Source organism: Rattus norvegicus, chromosome 1, assembly GCF_021556685.1.
Source record: "Rattus norvegicus strain SHRSP/BbbUtx chromosome 1, alternate assembly SHRSP_T2T, whole genome shotgun sequence".
In the NCBI taxonomy this organism is placed as follows: domain Eukaryota; kingdom Metazoa; phylum Chordata; class Mammalia; order Rodentia; family Muridae; genus Rattus; species Rattus norvegicus.
Window position 1 is genome coordinate 216275714 of NC_141534.1, and position 16845 is coordinate 216292558.

The window sequence follows — 16845 nt, forward strand, 5'->3', positions numbered from 1 at the left end:
TGGGGATTTAGCTCAGTGGTAGAGCGCTTACCTAGGAAGCGCAAGGCCCTGGGTTCGGTCCCCAGCTCCGAAAAAAAGAACAAAAAAAAAAAAAAAAAAAAACAGGCACCCCCTTTAAAAGTCCCATAAACTGAGATGTCTGAGGGACAGAAACAGACAATCCTGCCAGACTTCACTCCTTTCATGCTCTGACACTGGGCTAAACATTTCTACAGCGGCGGCAGCATCTTGCTTCATAAAGACAACAATATGGTTATGTAAGGAAAGTCTTTATCGTCACTATTTTCTAGCAAAGAAAATGGGCTCAGAGAAGCTACGTGAACTGTCTAACATCACACAGCATGTCTAGCAAAATGACATCATTTGAACTAAAAAATTGGCTCAAGCCAGCAAGATACCAGAGTCAGAGACTGACCAACCCTAGTGAGGACACAGCAGGTAACCACGCTCACAGTGGGGCAGTCAGGATCCTGACTCCCAGGCCTGATATGGTATCCATTTTCCAGGGAGACCCTGAAAAGGACCATTCCCTTTGCTGGTAGTGTGTCCTTGCATTGTCCTGGTTCCCTCGGAGAAAGGCAAAATGTGGTCCAGGTGTCACCTCCCTGCTGGCCCTGCAGGATGTCTCCTGGCTCTTCACCCATAGGGGCAAAAGAACGTCACCACCCATAAGTAATGGTTAACCAGCCAGACACCTCATAAATAAGGAAGCCCAGCCAGGACTGCAGGGCTGTTACCACAGGATGCACTGGGCGAAAATACTAGGGGTGGGCATCGGGGCAGCCGCCCTCTTGGGGCTGGGGATCATCCTGGGGCACTTTGCCATCCCCAAAGCAACTGAACCTCTGGCCTCCAGTGTTTCAGACTCCCAGGACCTGGACCTGGCGATCCTTGACTCTGTAATGGGACAACTAGATGCTAGTAGGATCCGAGAGAACCTCCGGTGAGAAGTAGGTCCGCTCAAAGAAACCTGTTAGCCAGAGGCTTCCCCCGATAAACTCCACTCTCCCCTGCCCACCTGCAGAGAACTCTCCAAGGAACCACATGTGGCCACCAGCGCTCGGGATGAGGCCCTGGTGCAGCTGCTGCTGGGGCGCTGGAAGGATTCGGCGAGTGGGCTGGACACAGCCAAGACCTATGAGTACACGGTCCTGCTCTCCTTCCCCAGCACAGAGCAGCCTAACAGCGTGGAAGTCGGTGAGGTCAAGCCCAGGGATGTCTGGGTGGTGAGAGCTGCTGCTCGGTGCCCTGCTGACTCCGCCTTCTTACTCTTCTCAGTGGGCCCCAATGGGACGGTCTTCCACTCCTTCCAACCCTTCGAGAAGAATCTGACCGGGGAGCAGGCAGAGCCCAATGTGTTGCAACCTTATGCTGCCTACGCTCCCCCTGGGACCCCAAAGGTGAGCTGGAACACCCCCCCCCCATTATGATATTCTAGCTCTCCTTGGTTTTCTCCTCTCTCCCTCTAAAGCAGAGGCATCAGAGAAGTTCTTCAAGTGGAGCCTCAAACCCCCTCCACTGATCTTATTCCTATCCTCCATCAGTCATAGCGATCCCTGCTCAAAGCCTTGCGTAGCACATTAGAGAAGAGAGTAACTATCTTTATCTCCAGCTCTGGGTAAGGTGGGGAGACAGAACCAAGAGTCTTCTTGCTGCTAATCCATCTTTGTAGCCCTTTGTAACTGCCTTTGGATAAACCCGGGTACAGCTCTCTCCTTCTGGTCTCAGGGCCCCCTTGTCTATGCCAACCGAGGCTCAGAAGACGACTTCAAGAAGTTAGAGGCTGAGGGCATCAACCTTAAAGGCACCATCGCACTGACTCGCTACGGGAGCGTGGGGCGTGGGGCCAAGGTGAGTAGCATTCATCGTGCAGGGATCTGGGTGAAGGACCAGCAATGGACAGGAAAACAGGAGGAAGAGGACAGAGAGGAAACAGTTAGGAGTGGAAAGAGGAGGAGCATTAGTGTCACATGAACACTTGAGCTCAGCTCATGGTGCCTGGTACCACAAAGGCCAACAGGAGAGGCAAGAACCTACGTTCTGGGTTTTTTCCACCTCCTCCTCCTCCTCTTCCTCCCCCCTCCTCCTCTCCTCTCCCTCTTTCTTCTTCTTCTTCTTCTTCTTCTTCTTCTTCTTCTTCTTCTTCTTCTTCTTCTTCTTCTTCTTCTTCTTCTTCTTCTTCTTCTTCTTCTCCTCCTCCTCCTCCTCCTCCTCCTCCTCCTCCTCCTCCTCCTCCTCCTCCTCCTCCTCCTCCTTCTTTTTCTTCCTTTTAAGATTTATTTATTATATATAAGTACATTGTAGCTGTCTTCAGACACACCAGAAGAGGGCATCGGATCTCTTTACAGATGGTTGTGAGCCACCATGTGGTTGCTGGGAATTGAACTCATGACCTCTGGAAGAGCAGTCGGGTGCTCTTAACCGCTAAGCCACCTCTCCAGCCCTCCTCCCCCTCCCCCCCCTCCTCCTCCCTCCTCCTCCCTCTCCCACTTCTCTCCAGGGTCACTCTCTATATCCCTGCCTGTCCTGGATCTCTGTAGACTAGACACAGAGAGATCTGCCTGCCTCTGCTTCCGGAGCACTGGGATTAAAGGAGTGTACCACCATGATTGGAGTTGTTTTTTGTTTTTGTTTTTAATATCTATTTAATTATGTACACTGTTACTGCCTTCAGACACACCAGAAAAAACAAAGCCCAATGATTGGAGTTTCTCGGATTTTTTGTTTTTGGTTGTTTTTGTTTTCTTCAAGACAGGGTTTTTATGTATATTCCTGGCTGTCCTGGAACTTGCTGTGTAGACCAGGCTGGCCTTGAACAGAAATCTGCCTACCTCTGTCTTCTGAGTGCTGGTTGCCTCTCCAACACCGGTGAAATTTTATTTATTTATTTGTTTGTTTATTTATTTATTTATTTATTTATTTTAAGATTTATTTATTGGGCTGGAGAGATAGATGGCTCAGTGGTTAAGAGCACTGACTGCTCTTCCAGAGGTCCTGAGTTCAATTCCCAGCAACCACATGGTGGCTCACAACCATCTGTAATGGGATCCAATGCCCTCTTCTGGTCTGTCAAAAGACAGTGACAGTGTACTCACATACATGGAATAAATAAATAAATCTTTTAAAAAAAACACTTTTATTTATTTGTTTAATTACTTTTTGAGGGGAAGATGCTCCTTCTGTGTGGAAACAGAGGACAACGTTTAGCGGTGAATTCTTCCTTCCTCCATCTGTGTCCTAGGGTCAGGTTGTCAGGCTTGGTGACCAGGACATTTTTTCCTGTGATGCCATCTCACCAGCCCAGGAATTGAGTCTTTAAGCTGTGTTTTATTCAGAGACTTGGTGATCTGTGAAAGTAGCAGGCTGAAGCCAGTTAAAAACTGGCATTTCAAAACAAACAAACAAAAGCCCCAGGCATTTCTAGCTGGGCGATGGTGGCGCACACCTTTGGTCCCAGCACTTGGTAGACAGAGGCAGGCAGATCTCTGTGAGTTCTAGGACAACCAGGGTTACACAGAGAAAAACCAAATCAGCCCAAATCTCCTGGCTGTGTCATTTCCTCCACAGCCAGATTACAGAGTGAGAAGGCAGAGACACTAAGGCAGGCAGTTACTCTGCAGCTCAGTGGGCCCGGGCCCTCTGCTAACGGGGGCAGTCACACTTCTGAGATTTGCTGTGTTTGAGTCTCCTTTCTTCCTACTGTGTGCTCCTTCCCTGGGTGCTAAGCTCAGGCCCTGAGTCTGTTCAGTGTTTGCTGATACCAACTTTGTATCTAGGGCCTGAGGCAGGGTTAACTAAAACAAACAGACCTATGATATGATATGGTATGATATGATATGATAACATAGGATATGTTACTAACATGTCCTATAGGCTCCTTCTGCCACACAGAGGACCCTGGGGCTCAGTGGATGGCCAGCCAGTCTAGCTGAATTGGCGAGTCCTAGATTTCAGGGAGAGAGTCTATCTCCAAAAATAAGGTGGAAGTGGGCTTGCCTTTAATCCCTCAAGAGGGAGGCAGAGGTAGACAGATCTCTGTGAGCTCCAGGCTAAGCTAGGTCTATGTTGTGTTTTTCAGGTCAGTAAAAAAAAAAAGCCTGGCTCAGTGTCAGACACCTTTAATCCCAGCAAAGACAGGAGGATCTGCATGACTTTGAGACTAGCCTGAACCACATAGAGAGGTCCAAGGCAGCTCCATAAACAAAGCAAAAGCAACGACCCAAACAAACAAGAAATTAGGCAGAAAGTGATTGAGGAAAACACCTGTCACTGACCTCTGGCCTCCTATATGTGTGCACAGACACTTGTTTACACATAGACAGAAGAACACACACACACACACACACACACACACACACACACACACACACACGAGAGAGAGAGAGAGAGAGAGACAGAGAGACAGAGAGACAGAGACAGAGACAGAGATAGAGACAGACAGACAGACATTGGGGTTGGGTGTTACCGGTAATTTAAGCTAACCACCCTGGTTAGTCCATCAACCAAGGTGATCTCCTGCTTCATCCTTTAGAATGCTAGGATTACAGCTGTGAGCTTCCGTGCCTGGTTTTTCTGTCAGCATTTTAAAGTCTGGAAGTTAAGAACATCGGCAATGTACACCATTGTCACTGCCCCTGTTCAGCACCTCAGCATTGTTAAAAACCAACATTCTGGGGGCTGTAGAGACAATGCAGCTATTAAAAGTACATTCTGCTCTTGCTGAGGGCCTGCATTCAGTTCCAGATCCCATGTCAGGGGACTCACAACCACCTAAAACTTTAGTGCCAAGAGGATCTGGCACCTCTGGCCTCCTCAGGGACTTACACTTATGTATACAAACACACATACAGGCACACACATACACACAGACACACACAAGTGAAAAAATAATAAATCTTGCAATGGAAATTCTCCTCCTCTCACCCCACTCCATCCCCCTTTCTTTTTTGTATTTTGAGACAGGGTTTTTCTGTGTAACAGCTTGGGGTGTCCTAGAACTCTATTTGTAGATCAGGCTGGCCTTGAATTTATAGAGATCTGAGTGCTGGGGTTAAAGGTGTGGGTCCCCACACCTGGTTTTTTGTTTTTGTTTTTTTGTTGTTGTTTTGTTTTTCTTTTTCTTTTTCTGAAACTGAAACTCTACTTAACAATTTCTCTTCACTTTGTACCACAGGCCTCTGATAACCTCAACTCCGATTTCTTTTGTAATTTTGATTGATGTGTATGAGTGTTTTGTTGGCATGAAAATGCAGTGCCCACAGAGGCTAAAGAGGGCATCAGAGAGTCAGATCCCTTGCAACTGGAGATGCTAAAGAACTGCTGTGTGGGTGCTGGAAGCTGCACCCAGGTCCTCTGGAAGAGCAGCCAGTGCTCTTAGCCACAGAGCCATCTCTCCAGCACCACCCACTTCCTTATTTTTTTTTAAGATTTATTTATTCATTTATTATATGTAAGTACACTGTAGCTGTCTTCAGACACACCAGAAGAGGGCATCGGATCTCTTTACAGACGATTGTGAGCCACCATATGTTTCCTGGGGATTGAACTGAGGACCCTGGAAGAGCAGTTGGGTGCTCTTAACCGCTGAGCCATCTCTCCAGCCCCTTATTTTTTTTAAAATGATAAAGGACTTTAAACATTTGCTTTTTGTCTGTCTGTCTATGTGCCTGTCTGTGCATCCTTATGTTGTGTGGGTGCCTTTAGTGGCCAGAAGAGGGTGTCTGATCCATTTGACGTGAAGTTTATTGTTGGTGGGGTTTTTGTTGTTGACTGTTTGTTGAGACAGGGTCTTTCTATATAGCCCTGACTATCCTGGAACTTTCTGTGTAGACCAGACTCTCTCCCCTAATTCACAGAGATCTGCCTGCCTGTGCCCCCTGAGTACCGGGATACAGGTTATGCAAAACTGTGCCAGCAATATGTATTTTTTATATTTGACTTACTTAACCAGTTTAACATTTTAATGTTTCTTGAGGTTGTTTGAGGACTTTATTCCTTCTCAAGGCAGACTAGCATCATTCCATTGTTGGACTGGGGATGTGCTCAGCTGGTAGAGTGGTTTCTTGGCATGTACGAGGCCCTAAAGTCTATTCCCAGCGGCCCATAAAACTGGATGTTGTAGCGCATGCCTGTAATCTCAGCACTGGGGAGGTGGAGGCAGGAGGATCAGAAGTTCAAGGTCATCCTTGGATAAACCACCCCTTTCTTATTCATTCGTACCCTGGTGGACAGTTGGCCTGTTCACACTGTGGATGTCCAGACCAATGCTTCCGTGAAGGGTGCACGTCTCTTCCTTTGAGACTCTGAGTCTCCCTCTGTAGCCATGGCTAGCCTCAACTGCACAACAATCCTCTTGCCTCTGCTTCCTGAGTGTTGGTATTGGCAGGCTTTGGCCACCACAAATGACTTACATCTCACTCTTTTATACCTTCATAGTATTCCACCACGGGATACCTACTTTTTTTTTTTTTTTTTTTTTGCCAGACCATCCCCTAGTGGCCCATGTAGTTCTACCATGTTTTGGGCCAACACTACCTTGCTCATGGGAAGACAGCACCTCTGGTTTCCAGGTAGAGAGGAGAGGGGGAGCATAGGGCGTGTCCCCACCTGTCACTTACACATAGCTTGTTCTGCCTTCTGCAGGCCATCAATGCTGCCAGGCACGGAGTTGTTGGAGTGCTGGTGTACACTGACCCTGGTGATATCAATGACGGGAAGAGCTTGCCTAATGAAACCTTCCCCAACTCCTGGGGACTGCCTCCTTCTGGTGTGGAGCGAGGCTCCTACTATGAGTATTTTGGGGACCCTCTGACTCCCTACCTTCCAGCCCACCCCGTATCTTTCCGCCTGGATCCTCATAACATCTCGGGATTTCCCCCAATTCCCACCCAGCCTATCGGCTTTGAGGATGCGAAAAACCTGCTCTGGTGAGCCTGTGCCCAGTCTGTCTTGACCCCAGACACATGCAGATGCCAAACTTACCCTCACAGTCATTCTCTCCTCCCCAGTAACCTCAATGGAACATCCGCCCCCGACTCCTGGCAGGGAGCACTGGGTTGTGAGTACAAGCTGGGACCGGGTTTCGAGCCAAACGGAAACTTCCCGGCTGGCAGGTGAGGCAAGGCGTCTCTCTTCTCTCCCTTCCCCCAGTTCCCTTCTTCCCTTGATACCTTCTTATCCAACATTCCTTCTTCCGTCTTCGAGGCGGTCTCCCAGCCCTTTCCAAAATGACTTAGTCTTTGGGGGAAGCTCACTGAAAGGAAATGACCCACCAGACCCCATGGGGTCTCCCTGCCCCTCCCACCTACTTCCCACCCAATTCAGCTACTACTACTTCCTTTGACCCTGCTCCTAGACCTGGGCAGTGCATTCCTGGCCCCTGGCCGCTTTCCCATCTGAACGTCCCTGGCCACCAGGTGTCCCCTCTTTACAAGCTAAGAAGGCTCCCAGCCCAAAGAGAGCAGCTTTGCTTACTGCCTTTCTTGGTCCTACTGGGCAAACGACTGATGGTGTCACCTTCCCTCTCTTGCCTCACTTTCTTCTGAATCTGATAGGAGGACAGGAGAAGGCTTAAATTCTAATCTTATCCTTCGTCCCACCCCTAGTGAGGTGAAAGTGAGTGTCTACAACAGGCTGGAGCTGAGGAACTCCTCCAACGTCCTGGGCATTATCCAGGGGGCAGTGGAGCCTGGTGAGCCTGTTAGCACCAAGTCCTGCCACCCCGCAAGTCTCCCTGGGTCCTGCCCTGGTTGCAGCCCACCTTGGCCTGCTCCCCCTCTGTTGTCCCTTCTCTGCCCCTCTGACTCCAGTCCTCCCTTCAGATCGATATGTGATCTACGGAAACCACCGGGACAGCTGGGTACATGGGGCAGTGGACCCCAGCAGTGGCACTGCTGTCCTCTTGGAGATCTCTCGAGTCCTGGGGACCTTGCTAAAGAAGGGTGAGGCCATGCTCTCTTCTGGTCACTCCCCCAGAAGCCCCAGAGTCATTTCCTGCCCACTTCTTCTGTTTCCTTCCTCTCCAGAGCTTACTTGAGCCAGGCATGAGCCCTGGAGGCATTAGAACCTGGGTGCTAGACCCTGGCCTTGGGAGCCTCAGGGCACAGTAACAGATTATTGATATATGCAGTCGTCCCCAAGATCCTTCTATGTGTGCTGGGAGAGTCAGGCCCCACAGGCTGCGAACATGATCCATCCAAGCTCTGCCCATAAGGTCCTTGCTTTTTAAGCCAGGTCTCTCCATTCTGGAGACATTCCAGCATGGGAGACACTCAAGGGAAGGCATGGCTCCTCAGAGCAAGGAATCATAGCTAGGGAGGAAGCTGAGCATCAAGGGATGGTCAAGGTAATGAGAGGAGAGGGCAGGAAGAAGGTTGAGGGCTTCTGTCTCTGGGTTGGAAAAGACACTTGTGAGATGAACTGGAGGGCTGTTAGCAACGATGGAAGGTCAAACAGATGTGGCAGATGCCAGCAGAGGAGGGCAGGTGTCAGCTGGGAGCAGCAGGTAGGTCCCCGGAAGACTGTGGCCAGCCAGTCTAGTCTACTTGGGTGAGTTTCAGGCCATGGAGCCCTCATCTCAAACAAGCAAGCAAACAAACAAACAAACTTGGACAATCCTTTTCTGATGCATTTATTATAATTTAATCTCTCAAGTATAGGCAGAATCTAAATAATGGATTTTCTATGTAGATTGTCAGGAATTACTAATAACTAGTATGGAGTGTGGGCCCTCTAGAAACAAGAATGAAAACCAACAAAATCCCTAAGCTATGGACTGTACACACAAACGCCCTGGCACGGACACAGCACCTTGGCGATCTAACCCAGGACATACAGTGTGTCTCACTGTGTCCTTTTGTTTCTAACAGTGCCTTAGCTGCTCTGTGTCTTTTGTTATATTTCCCTCAGCCTGGTTGACCTGACTGCCATCAGGTCATACATTACTGGCAAGAGAAAGTGTGGGATTAGTAGCTGCAAACATAATTCACGCTATATTTAATGCCTTTCTCTTCAGCCACAAGGTGAGTGTTAGGTGTGGTGGCTTATGTCTGAAGTTCAGTCCTCAGGAGGCTGTGGCGAGAGGCGTGCAAGCTGTTTGAGGCCAGCCTGGTCTACAGAATGAGTGTCAGAGCAGCCATGGCCACAGAATGAGACCCTCCCTATCTAATGAGTAAATACACCAGTGAATCAATAGGGTCTGGGGTTGTAGGTCAGTTGGTAAAGCGTGGGTAAAGTTGTAGGCCTAGCATATAGGAGGCCCTGGCTTTGGCAGAAGGAGCAAGAGAATCAAAGTTCAAGGCCATCCCCAGCTACACAGTGAATTTGAAGCCAGGCTCTGATACAAAAGATGAGCTCTGGAATGGTAGCACATGTCTATGATAGCAATATTGGGGAGGCTGAGGCAGGAGAATGGTGAGTTTAAGACCATTCTGTGTTACATAGGTAGTTCTGGGCCAACCAGGACTATATAGCACGACCCTGTTTTAGAAAACAACAAAATAAGAAACAAACAATAATGATCAGATGATCCAGCTGCAGCCAGAGGTGCAACAAAACAGGGAACACAGAGCTGAGGGAGCACAGAGCTGAGGGAGCACAGAGCTGAGGGAGTACGGAGACAATGAAGGGGCAAGCATCAGAGTCTCAGGGGTGTGGCTAGGGACTGTGGGCAGGTAGCCTGGAGATGGAAACTGGGCCGCAGAATGCTGTAGGAGGCAGGGTCAGGCCCTGGGTAAATAAATCATATGCCTCTGGAACCTATGTCTGGATTTGAACCTGGCTGTGCTACCTAGTGGCTATGACCTAGGGCAAGGCATTTAACTTCTAAGTGACTCCATTTCTTCAACTGTGAAGTGGGAAGACACTTTCTTTTTCCTTTATTTTTATTTTATGTGTATGGGTGCTTTGCTTTTATGATTGTCTGTGTACCATGTGCATGCAGTACTGTGAGGGCCAGAAGAGAGCATTGCGTCCTCTGAAACTGGAGGTTGGAAGCCTCCATGTGGGTGCTTGGAGTAGAACCTTGGTCCTCTGGAAGAGCAGCCAGTGCTCTTAATGGTTGAGCATCTCTCCAGACTCACCCTTCCCATCCCCCCATCACCCCTTTTGTCAGGGTTGATTTGGGACAAAACTATTCAGCAACTACCAATGTATTAGCAACAAGTGTTTTGTGGGATATTTAGAGATTGAGGGTAGAGGATCAAATTTTCTCAAAGCAGGCCTACAATGGACCAGAGAGGAGGTGGGGCATTCAGGTCAAAAGAGACCCACTGATCCAAGGATCTCAGGGTACAGTGTGTTGAAGGTGGGAGGCTAGAAAAAGGACTGTCTCCTGGAAGACTGGCAGAAGGGTGCCAGGTGGTGTGGTCTGACCATCTTTTCTAGCTCTTCCCTCCCTTCCATGTCCCCAGCCTACTCCCTAAGTCTCCTTGGGTCAGAGGACCCTGCCCTTCAACTCCTCATGGCTTCCTCTTCTGTCCAGGCACCTGGCGGCCCCGTAGATCCATCATATTTGCCAGCTGGGGAGCAGAGGAGTTCGGGCTCATCGGCTCCACAGAATTCACAGAGGTGAGTGAGCCTCACAAAGGAGTGAGTAATAGGAGTCCTTGGATGGGGCAGCAATGGACTAATGGACTGATGTCGCTTGCCCTCTCTCCTACCCTCCCTTGGCACAGGAGTTCCTCAGCAAGCTGCAGGAGCGCACAGTGACCTACATCAACGTGGACATCTCTGTGTTCTGTATGGGAGGCTTGGCTAGCTGGGAGTGGGCTGGGAGAGGAAGGGACTGGGTCTGAACAGGCCCCCTTGCTTCCTCTCACAGCCAATGCTACCCTCCGGGCACAGGGGACACCCCCTGTACAAAGCGTGATCTTCTCTGCCACCAAAGAGGTACAAGGGGGTATGGGTGGATTATGCAGTATAGGGTGGGCAGGACCGGAGCCCACGGGTCACATCTGGTTGTTGAGGCTGGGTTTCCTGAACCATTGGATGTTCCTCTGTACCAGATCAGTGCACCAGGCTCCAGTGGCCTCAGTATCTATGACAACTGGATCCGATATACTAACCGCAGTAGTCCAGTATATGGACTGGTTCCCAGGTGAGCCCAGAAGCCAGATGGGTAGGGGGCCTATAGGCTCAGCTTGACTACCTGGCATCCCCAAGACCCCGTCTTCTTCCCTCGTCTAGCATGGGCACACTGGGTGCAGGCAGCGACTATGCCTCATTCATTCACTTCCTGGGCATCACCTCCATGGACCTTGCCTACACCTATGACCGGGTGAGTAGAGTCTTCCACATCACTCCCTTCCCAGCACTGCTGGTCAGATCTCAGGGAAGATCTAGTCCAGACCAGATCTGGTTCATTCACTAAACAGCTGTCCACTGTGTCTTAGTTTTGTTTCCTGATGCTGTGACAAAAGCAACTTTGAGGAGGAAGGGTTTATTTTAGCACAAGCCCAGGTCCTGGTCTATTAGAGCAGGGGGTCACAGTGGCAGGAGCACCAGAGAATGGAACACAGTCACACTCGCAGTTAAGAGCAGAAAGTAAGGAGTAGATGCTCAGTGGTTACTAAGCTCAGCCAATTTCTCCATCCCTGACCTAGGAATGGTGCTGCCCACAGTGTGGTCCTGGAAGGGAGAAACACCAGCTCAGGACCCCAGACCAAGTTTCTAGCATAGAGTGACAGAGGGCAGGGAATATGAGATAAAGACAGGAGATGAAGAATGAGGGAGAAGGGGGAAAGGTATTTATTCTGAAGGACGAACAACTCTCTGGATAGAGACAGACAAGGTCCATAGGCAAATGGCAGTTTAAACATAAAAGGGGAAATCCCATGTTTGGATGAAGTGTTGGATTTTAATTGGGCATGCTAACTCGGTAAGCCAAAGGGGCCTTTTGATTGCTGGATTTCAATGTTTTGATAGCTGGACCTCAGAAGGAGGGAGTGGCCAAATAAGGGGATAGACCTTGGTGGCCAGCTTTAGGAATATAATCTAACAGCACTTAAGATTAGCAAGGCAAAGGGAATCGGGGAGAAGGGCAGGGCCTGCCCAAGCTGGCCAGAGTCCCTTCAGTCCTCTCGCCTCAGTAAATGTAATAAGATAGACTGACTCCCACAGACATTGCCACAGGCCACCCAGGACTTGTCCCAGGTGTTTCTAGATTGTATCAAGTTAACAGTTAAAACTAGCTGTTAGCATTGGGCAACACAGGCCGGCTTTCCTAGGCCTCGGAGCTTGTTTCTGCTCATCAATAACCTGCATTGACTGTATTGATTTGAAGTTGCTCCACCTTACTCATTCTGCAATGCTGTCATGTCCTGTTACGCCTTATTCAGGACTAGGAAAAGACAGACTGCTGTCAATCAGTTGTAGGATGGCAGTGACTAAGCAGAACTGAGTGTGCAAACGTTTGTGTGGGTGTCAGCACGACTTAAGAAATGTTAGGGAGGGCTGGAGAGATGGCTCAGTGGTTAAGAGCACTGACTGCTCTTCCAGAGGTCCTGAGTTCAAATCCCAGCAACCACATGGTGGCTCACAACCATCTGTAATGGGATCTGATGCCCTCTTCTGGTGTGTCTGAACAGCTACAGTGTACTTACATGTAATAAATATTAAAAAAAAAAAAATGTTAGGGAAAGATTCACTGGTCGTGGGGATTGAGGTGGGAGCTGCAGTGCATGCACCCTGTAGCTCGAGTGGGTGCTCTCAATCCCTTCCCCTGGCTGTGCTGTCCTTGAGGTGGAGCTGGGATTCTCACACGCCCCAGGCTCACCCTCCTATTTGGGTGCTGCCAGGCAGGCCAGTCCCTGACCGTCAGCTCCTCCTCTGAAGTGGAGCTTCTAAAGCCCACACGGTTCACACTGTGGCCCACTGTGGGTACCCAGATTTCCCACCCCAAGCCTACCCTACCCCCTCTTTCTTATTCATCTAGAGCAAGACCTCAGCCAGGATCTACCCAACCTACCACACAGCGTTTGACACGTTTGACTATGTGGAGAAGTTTCTGGACCCTGGTGAGGAAGGGACAGGGGCATTCTGTGGCTGACAGAAGGATGGGCTGAAGATGCAGCCCTAGCCTTGTGTCCCCTCCATAGGTTTCAGCAGCCACCAGGCTGTGGCCCGGACTGCTGGGAGTGTGCTGCTCCGGCTGAGTGACAGCCTCTTCCTGCCCCTCAATGTCAGTGACTATAGTGAGACACTACAGAGTTTCCTACAGGCTGCTCAAGAGAACCTTGGCGCCCTGTTAGAGAGTCATAACATCAGTCTGGGTATGCACACCCCGACATGGAGTCTTGGGGAGCCCTGTATCCCCGGGCAGGGCTAAGCCAGGTGTTCCCTACCCAGGGCCCTTGGTGACCGCAGTGGAGAAGTTTAAGGCAGCAGCTGCAGCCTTGAACCAACACATCTTGACACTGCAGAAGAGCAGCCCTGAGTGAGTGTCAGCAGTGGGCAGGTGCCTGGGGGCGGGCCCTCGTGCACCAAGCCAGCAGCTGAAATGCTGGCTTGCAGAGTGACACACATGCTCTCCAGTCCTCTGCAGGTACGGATGGTCAATGACCAGCTAATGCTCTTGGAACGGGCATTCCTGAACCCGAGGGCTTTCCCAGAGGAGCGATACTATAGGTGAGCCTGTGCCAAAGCTCTGGGGAGGAGGGGTTAACAATTACCTCCCACCCTGCACTGCTGTAAGCCCTGGCTTTCAGAGACCAGACAGGAGTTTTATGCTTGCCTATTGTCTGTGCTGAGTCCCAGGTAACCTCTCACTGACCCTTGCTTGCCCTTTCTCTTCAGCCACGTGCTCTGGGCACCCAACACAGCCTCTGTTGCCACATTCCCAGGTCTGGCCAATGCTTATGCTAGGGCCCAGGAAATCAACTCCGGAGCTGAAGCTTGGGCTGAAGTAGAGAGGCAGCTTAGCATTGCAGTAATGGCCCTGGAGGGCGCAGCAGCCACCCTGCAACCTGTGACTGACCTCTAACCCTAGCCCTGTCCCTGGGGCCTTTTCTTATCTTGCACCTCTTGCACCTGTTTCTCTGGGTTATGTCCCAGTCCTTTCTGAGACCAGGAGTAGGTACACCAGGAAGCACTCTAGAGTTTCTATAGCAACAGCTGGGAGTCCCTGGAGTTAAGGACACCTGCTCATGGTAGTGGGTGAAATCTGGGGCCAAAGTAATATAGAGGCTAACCCCTTGCTCAGCCTGCTTTCCTGTTCCTCTCCTCTATCTCCTCTCTTAACCCTCAAATAAACAAAGTCTAGACGTTCCTGTCCTTGTTTGAAAATCATAATGAGTTCCTTTTATTGTCTGGGAGTCGTGAAAAAGAGCCCTAGGTGTTCGGATCCAGGTCTCATGGGAAATGAAACCGCTCAAGTGGGAGACCCAGGTCTGTGAATGTCCTTCTCTTCCTCTGCCATGACCACTTCCTCCAGGGTGTGTCCCTGCAGCTTGCTTCCCACTAGTAAGTGGCAGGTACCAGGGGATGGGAGTCCTTCCTCAGAGTACTGACCCCTCAGGAATATAACTCTATCTTTATCCAAGGTCAGTCCGTGGGCCTGGCACAGGTCCTGCGCTTCCTGGAGCCCATCCAGGGCCAGAAGGTGTACTATGAAGTCCAAAGGCAGGGTTTGTCCTCTGGGCGTGCTCAGGGCACGGGACAGGCGGGACAGGGCTTTTCGGCGGGCATAGCCAATGTGTTCCTGCACCGCGCAGCTCTGTAGGTAGGGCAGGGTCCGAAGCAGACGAAACAGTCGGGCATAGTTGTCTTCACGGAAGGCAGAGTCAACAGCCAAGGCAGTCTGAAGGGGTGGGCAGGCACGCAGGGCGGCAGGCAGCTGCAGAACCTCCTGCAGGGCTTCCACGGAACCTATACAAACAAGGATGCTCGATGCTTTCCGCATGGGCACACCTCACATCCCATGCCCCACGCCATGTACACCTCTAGTTCCAGGCAAGCCCACTTCCAGAGCTTGGTTCTGCCTACCTGCCAACCTGTCATGTTCCCTCAGAGAGGCTAACCCACTTCTCTCCTCTTCCAAGAAAGATCCAGTCTTTTTGAGGTGCCACAAGATCAGACCTCCTTCTGTCTAAATCCTTATGAGGCAGAAGTGGGCAGTGTTTTACATTTATATAGGGGCACAGGCCAAAATAACTTGAAGGCTTGCCTGAGGCTGTCCTATAGTACAGGCTATTATGCTGGACCCTAATTTAAGATTTCTGACTTAGGTTTCCCACTGCTGCCCAGTAGCAAAAGGGTTTTAGGTGCTGGCTTCGCTACACTTTCTCTATCTGGAAAGGTCATTTTTTTGAGGAAGACTCTGCCCTAGTTTCCTTTCCAGGAAATCTTGGCCACTGGAACCTTGGGTCACTTTTGGAAATTAGTGAATTTAAGAGTCACTGTGTGTGTGTGTGTGTGTGTGTGTGTGTGTGTGTGTGTATGATCCAAATATACTGTATCTGCATACAAAAATCACCAAAATATCTGCCTGCCTCTGCCTCCAAAGTGTTCCAATACAAGGCACCTGTCAGCACGCCCACAGGGCTTTCTTATAATTAAGTAAACCACCCACAGAAGGGAACCTTTTAGCAACTCCTGTCAGATATATTTATGGGCCAGCCCACGGAGTAGTTCTTACAAATTTGGAAACTTTCTAGGTCAACTTCTCAATACTATCCTACCTTCTTCTACATCAGTAGAAAGAAAACTGCCCAATTTGAGAATGACAGGCCTGGGGGTCCCAGTCGGGACTCTTAGGAACTGACTTTCCCAAGGAGAAGCTATTGCTGAAGGATGGAAGCTACCGTACTCCCAAGCTAGAGTCTGCCGTTGTTGCTAGCTAGAATTGCTTCCCGACCCCAAGCTCCTCGGGTCCCCGCACTTTGTTCTCCGGGATCCGACTCACCCAAGTTGTAGAGCAGAAAGAGGCCCTGAAAGGCAGCCTGGCGGGGGTGCGGGGCCTTGCCCCGCGCGTAGCAGCGCCGCAGCGAACCGAAGCCTTCTTGCACTTGAGTCTGAAGCAGCACAGGGTCCGCCACTCCGCGCGTCTCTTCAGGCCGCATCCGCGCCACCACGACCAGCAGCGTGGCCAGCGCGGGCTCCAGCACCGCCGCCGCTTCCGCGTCGTCCACGCCCTGCAGCGACAGATCCAACCGCACCGCCCGCAGGCGGTCGGCCACGAAGCTCGCCACCTCCGCGCACGACACGTCGGTGCGGTCGGCCACCTCACCCGCCAAGTAGCGCACGGTGGCCAGGAGCACTGGGGGCGGCCGCAGCAAGCTTGGCGGGGGCCGGGGTTTGCCCGCTGCCGGACGGCTGTACTCCTTCACTGTGCGCCTCGGGTCGGCTCGGGGAGCATTCCCACAGCCGCCTGGCTCAACCTCCAGTCGGTGCAGGCGGCGCTCGCGTTCGCGTCGGGCGCGCTCCGCAGCCGGACACATGTCTGGGCACAGGCCCATGGGCAGTTTGTAGTCGGACATGGCTGGGCTGTGGGTAGAGGATGCACACTCAGCATCGCTGGGCCAACGGAAGCGCGGTACTGCATCCTGCCGTGGGCTCGGGGAACAGGCTTGGGATCCAGTCTGGCTAGCCCACCCCTCTTCACCCGGTTTTCTCGATTTGCGGCTCCGGCGGCCTTTAGAAACGCCTCCCATAATCCACCGCGCCTGGCTTCGGTTTTTCTCCTTTAAATCGTCCCATGATGCACCGGTTTGTAGTCCAGCCATGAGGTCACACCTCCCCAGGCCTGGGATTTGCTAGTTTAGCTTTTTGTTCTTAGGGCTCTCGAAGTAGGTAGTCCTACTTTGCCTATGTGTCCATCATTTCTTTAATATACTAAACTAGTGCTGCGTG

At 50.9% G+C, this 16845-nt stretch overlaps 2 protein-coding genes across 2 annotated transcripts; one reads left to right on the forward strand and one right to left on the reverse strand.

The window, feature by feature from the left end:
* Positions 1-728: 728 nt before the first annotated feature.
* On the forward strand, positions 729-14283 carry Naaladl1 (N-acetylated alpha-linked acidic dipeptidase-like 1). The gene is made up of 18 exons (NM_031759.2): positions 729-943; positions 1025-1197; positions 1279-1400; positions 1729-1851; positions 6643-6926; positions 7008-7112; positions 7605-7690; positions 7821-7940; positions 10481-10566; positions 10674-10737; positions 10820-10887; positions 11004-11095; positions 11185-11275; positions 12932-13013; positions 13095-13268; positions 13345-13432; positions 13531-13623; positions 13792-14283. Exons 1-18 carry the CDS (start codon positions 744-746, stop codon positions 13976-13978), a joined length of 2238 nt encoding a protein of 745 aa, NP_113947.1. The 5' UTR covers positions 729-743; the 3' UTR covers positions 13979-14283.
* Sac3d1 (SAC3 domain containing 1) lies at positions 14272-16651 on the reverse strand. Its single transcript, NM_001401839.1, has 2 exons — positions 15899-16651; positions 14272-14862 (listed from the first exon to the last, which is right to left on the reverse strand). The coding sequence occupies exons 1-2, from the start codon at positions 16470-16472 to the stop codon at positions 14366-14368; spliced, it is 1071 nt and encodes a 356-aa protein (NP_001388768.1). The 5' UTR covers positions 16473-16651; the 3' UTR covers positions 14272-14365.
* Positions 16652-16845: the final 194 nt, after the last annotated feature.

Bases quoted from the DNA above. Each gene is read 5' to 3' on its own strand.
- Naaladl1 (NM_031759.2), top strand. From the start codon at position 744: ATGCACTGGGCGAAAATACTAGGGGTGGGCATCGGGGCAGCCGCCCTC. The intron at 1,852-6,642 runs GTGAGTAGCATT...TGCCTTCTGCAG, and splicing joins GCGTGGGGCGTGGGGCCAAG to GCCATCAATGCTGCCAGGCA. The intron at 6,927-7,007 runs GTGAGCCTGTGC...TCTCCTCCCCAG, and splicing joins GATGCGAAAAACCTGCTCTG to TAACCTCAATGGAACATCCG.
- Sac3d1 (NM_001401839.1), bottom strand. From the start codon at position 16,472: ATGTCCGACTACAAACTGCCCATGGGCCTGTGCCCAGACATGTGTCCG. The intron at 14,863-15,898 runs GTGAGTCGGATC...TTGTTTGTATAG, and splicing joins CTTTCTGCTCTACAACTTGG to GTTCCGTGGAAGCCCTGCAG.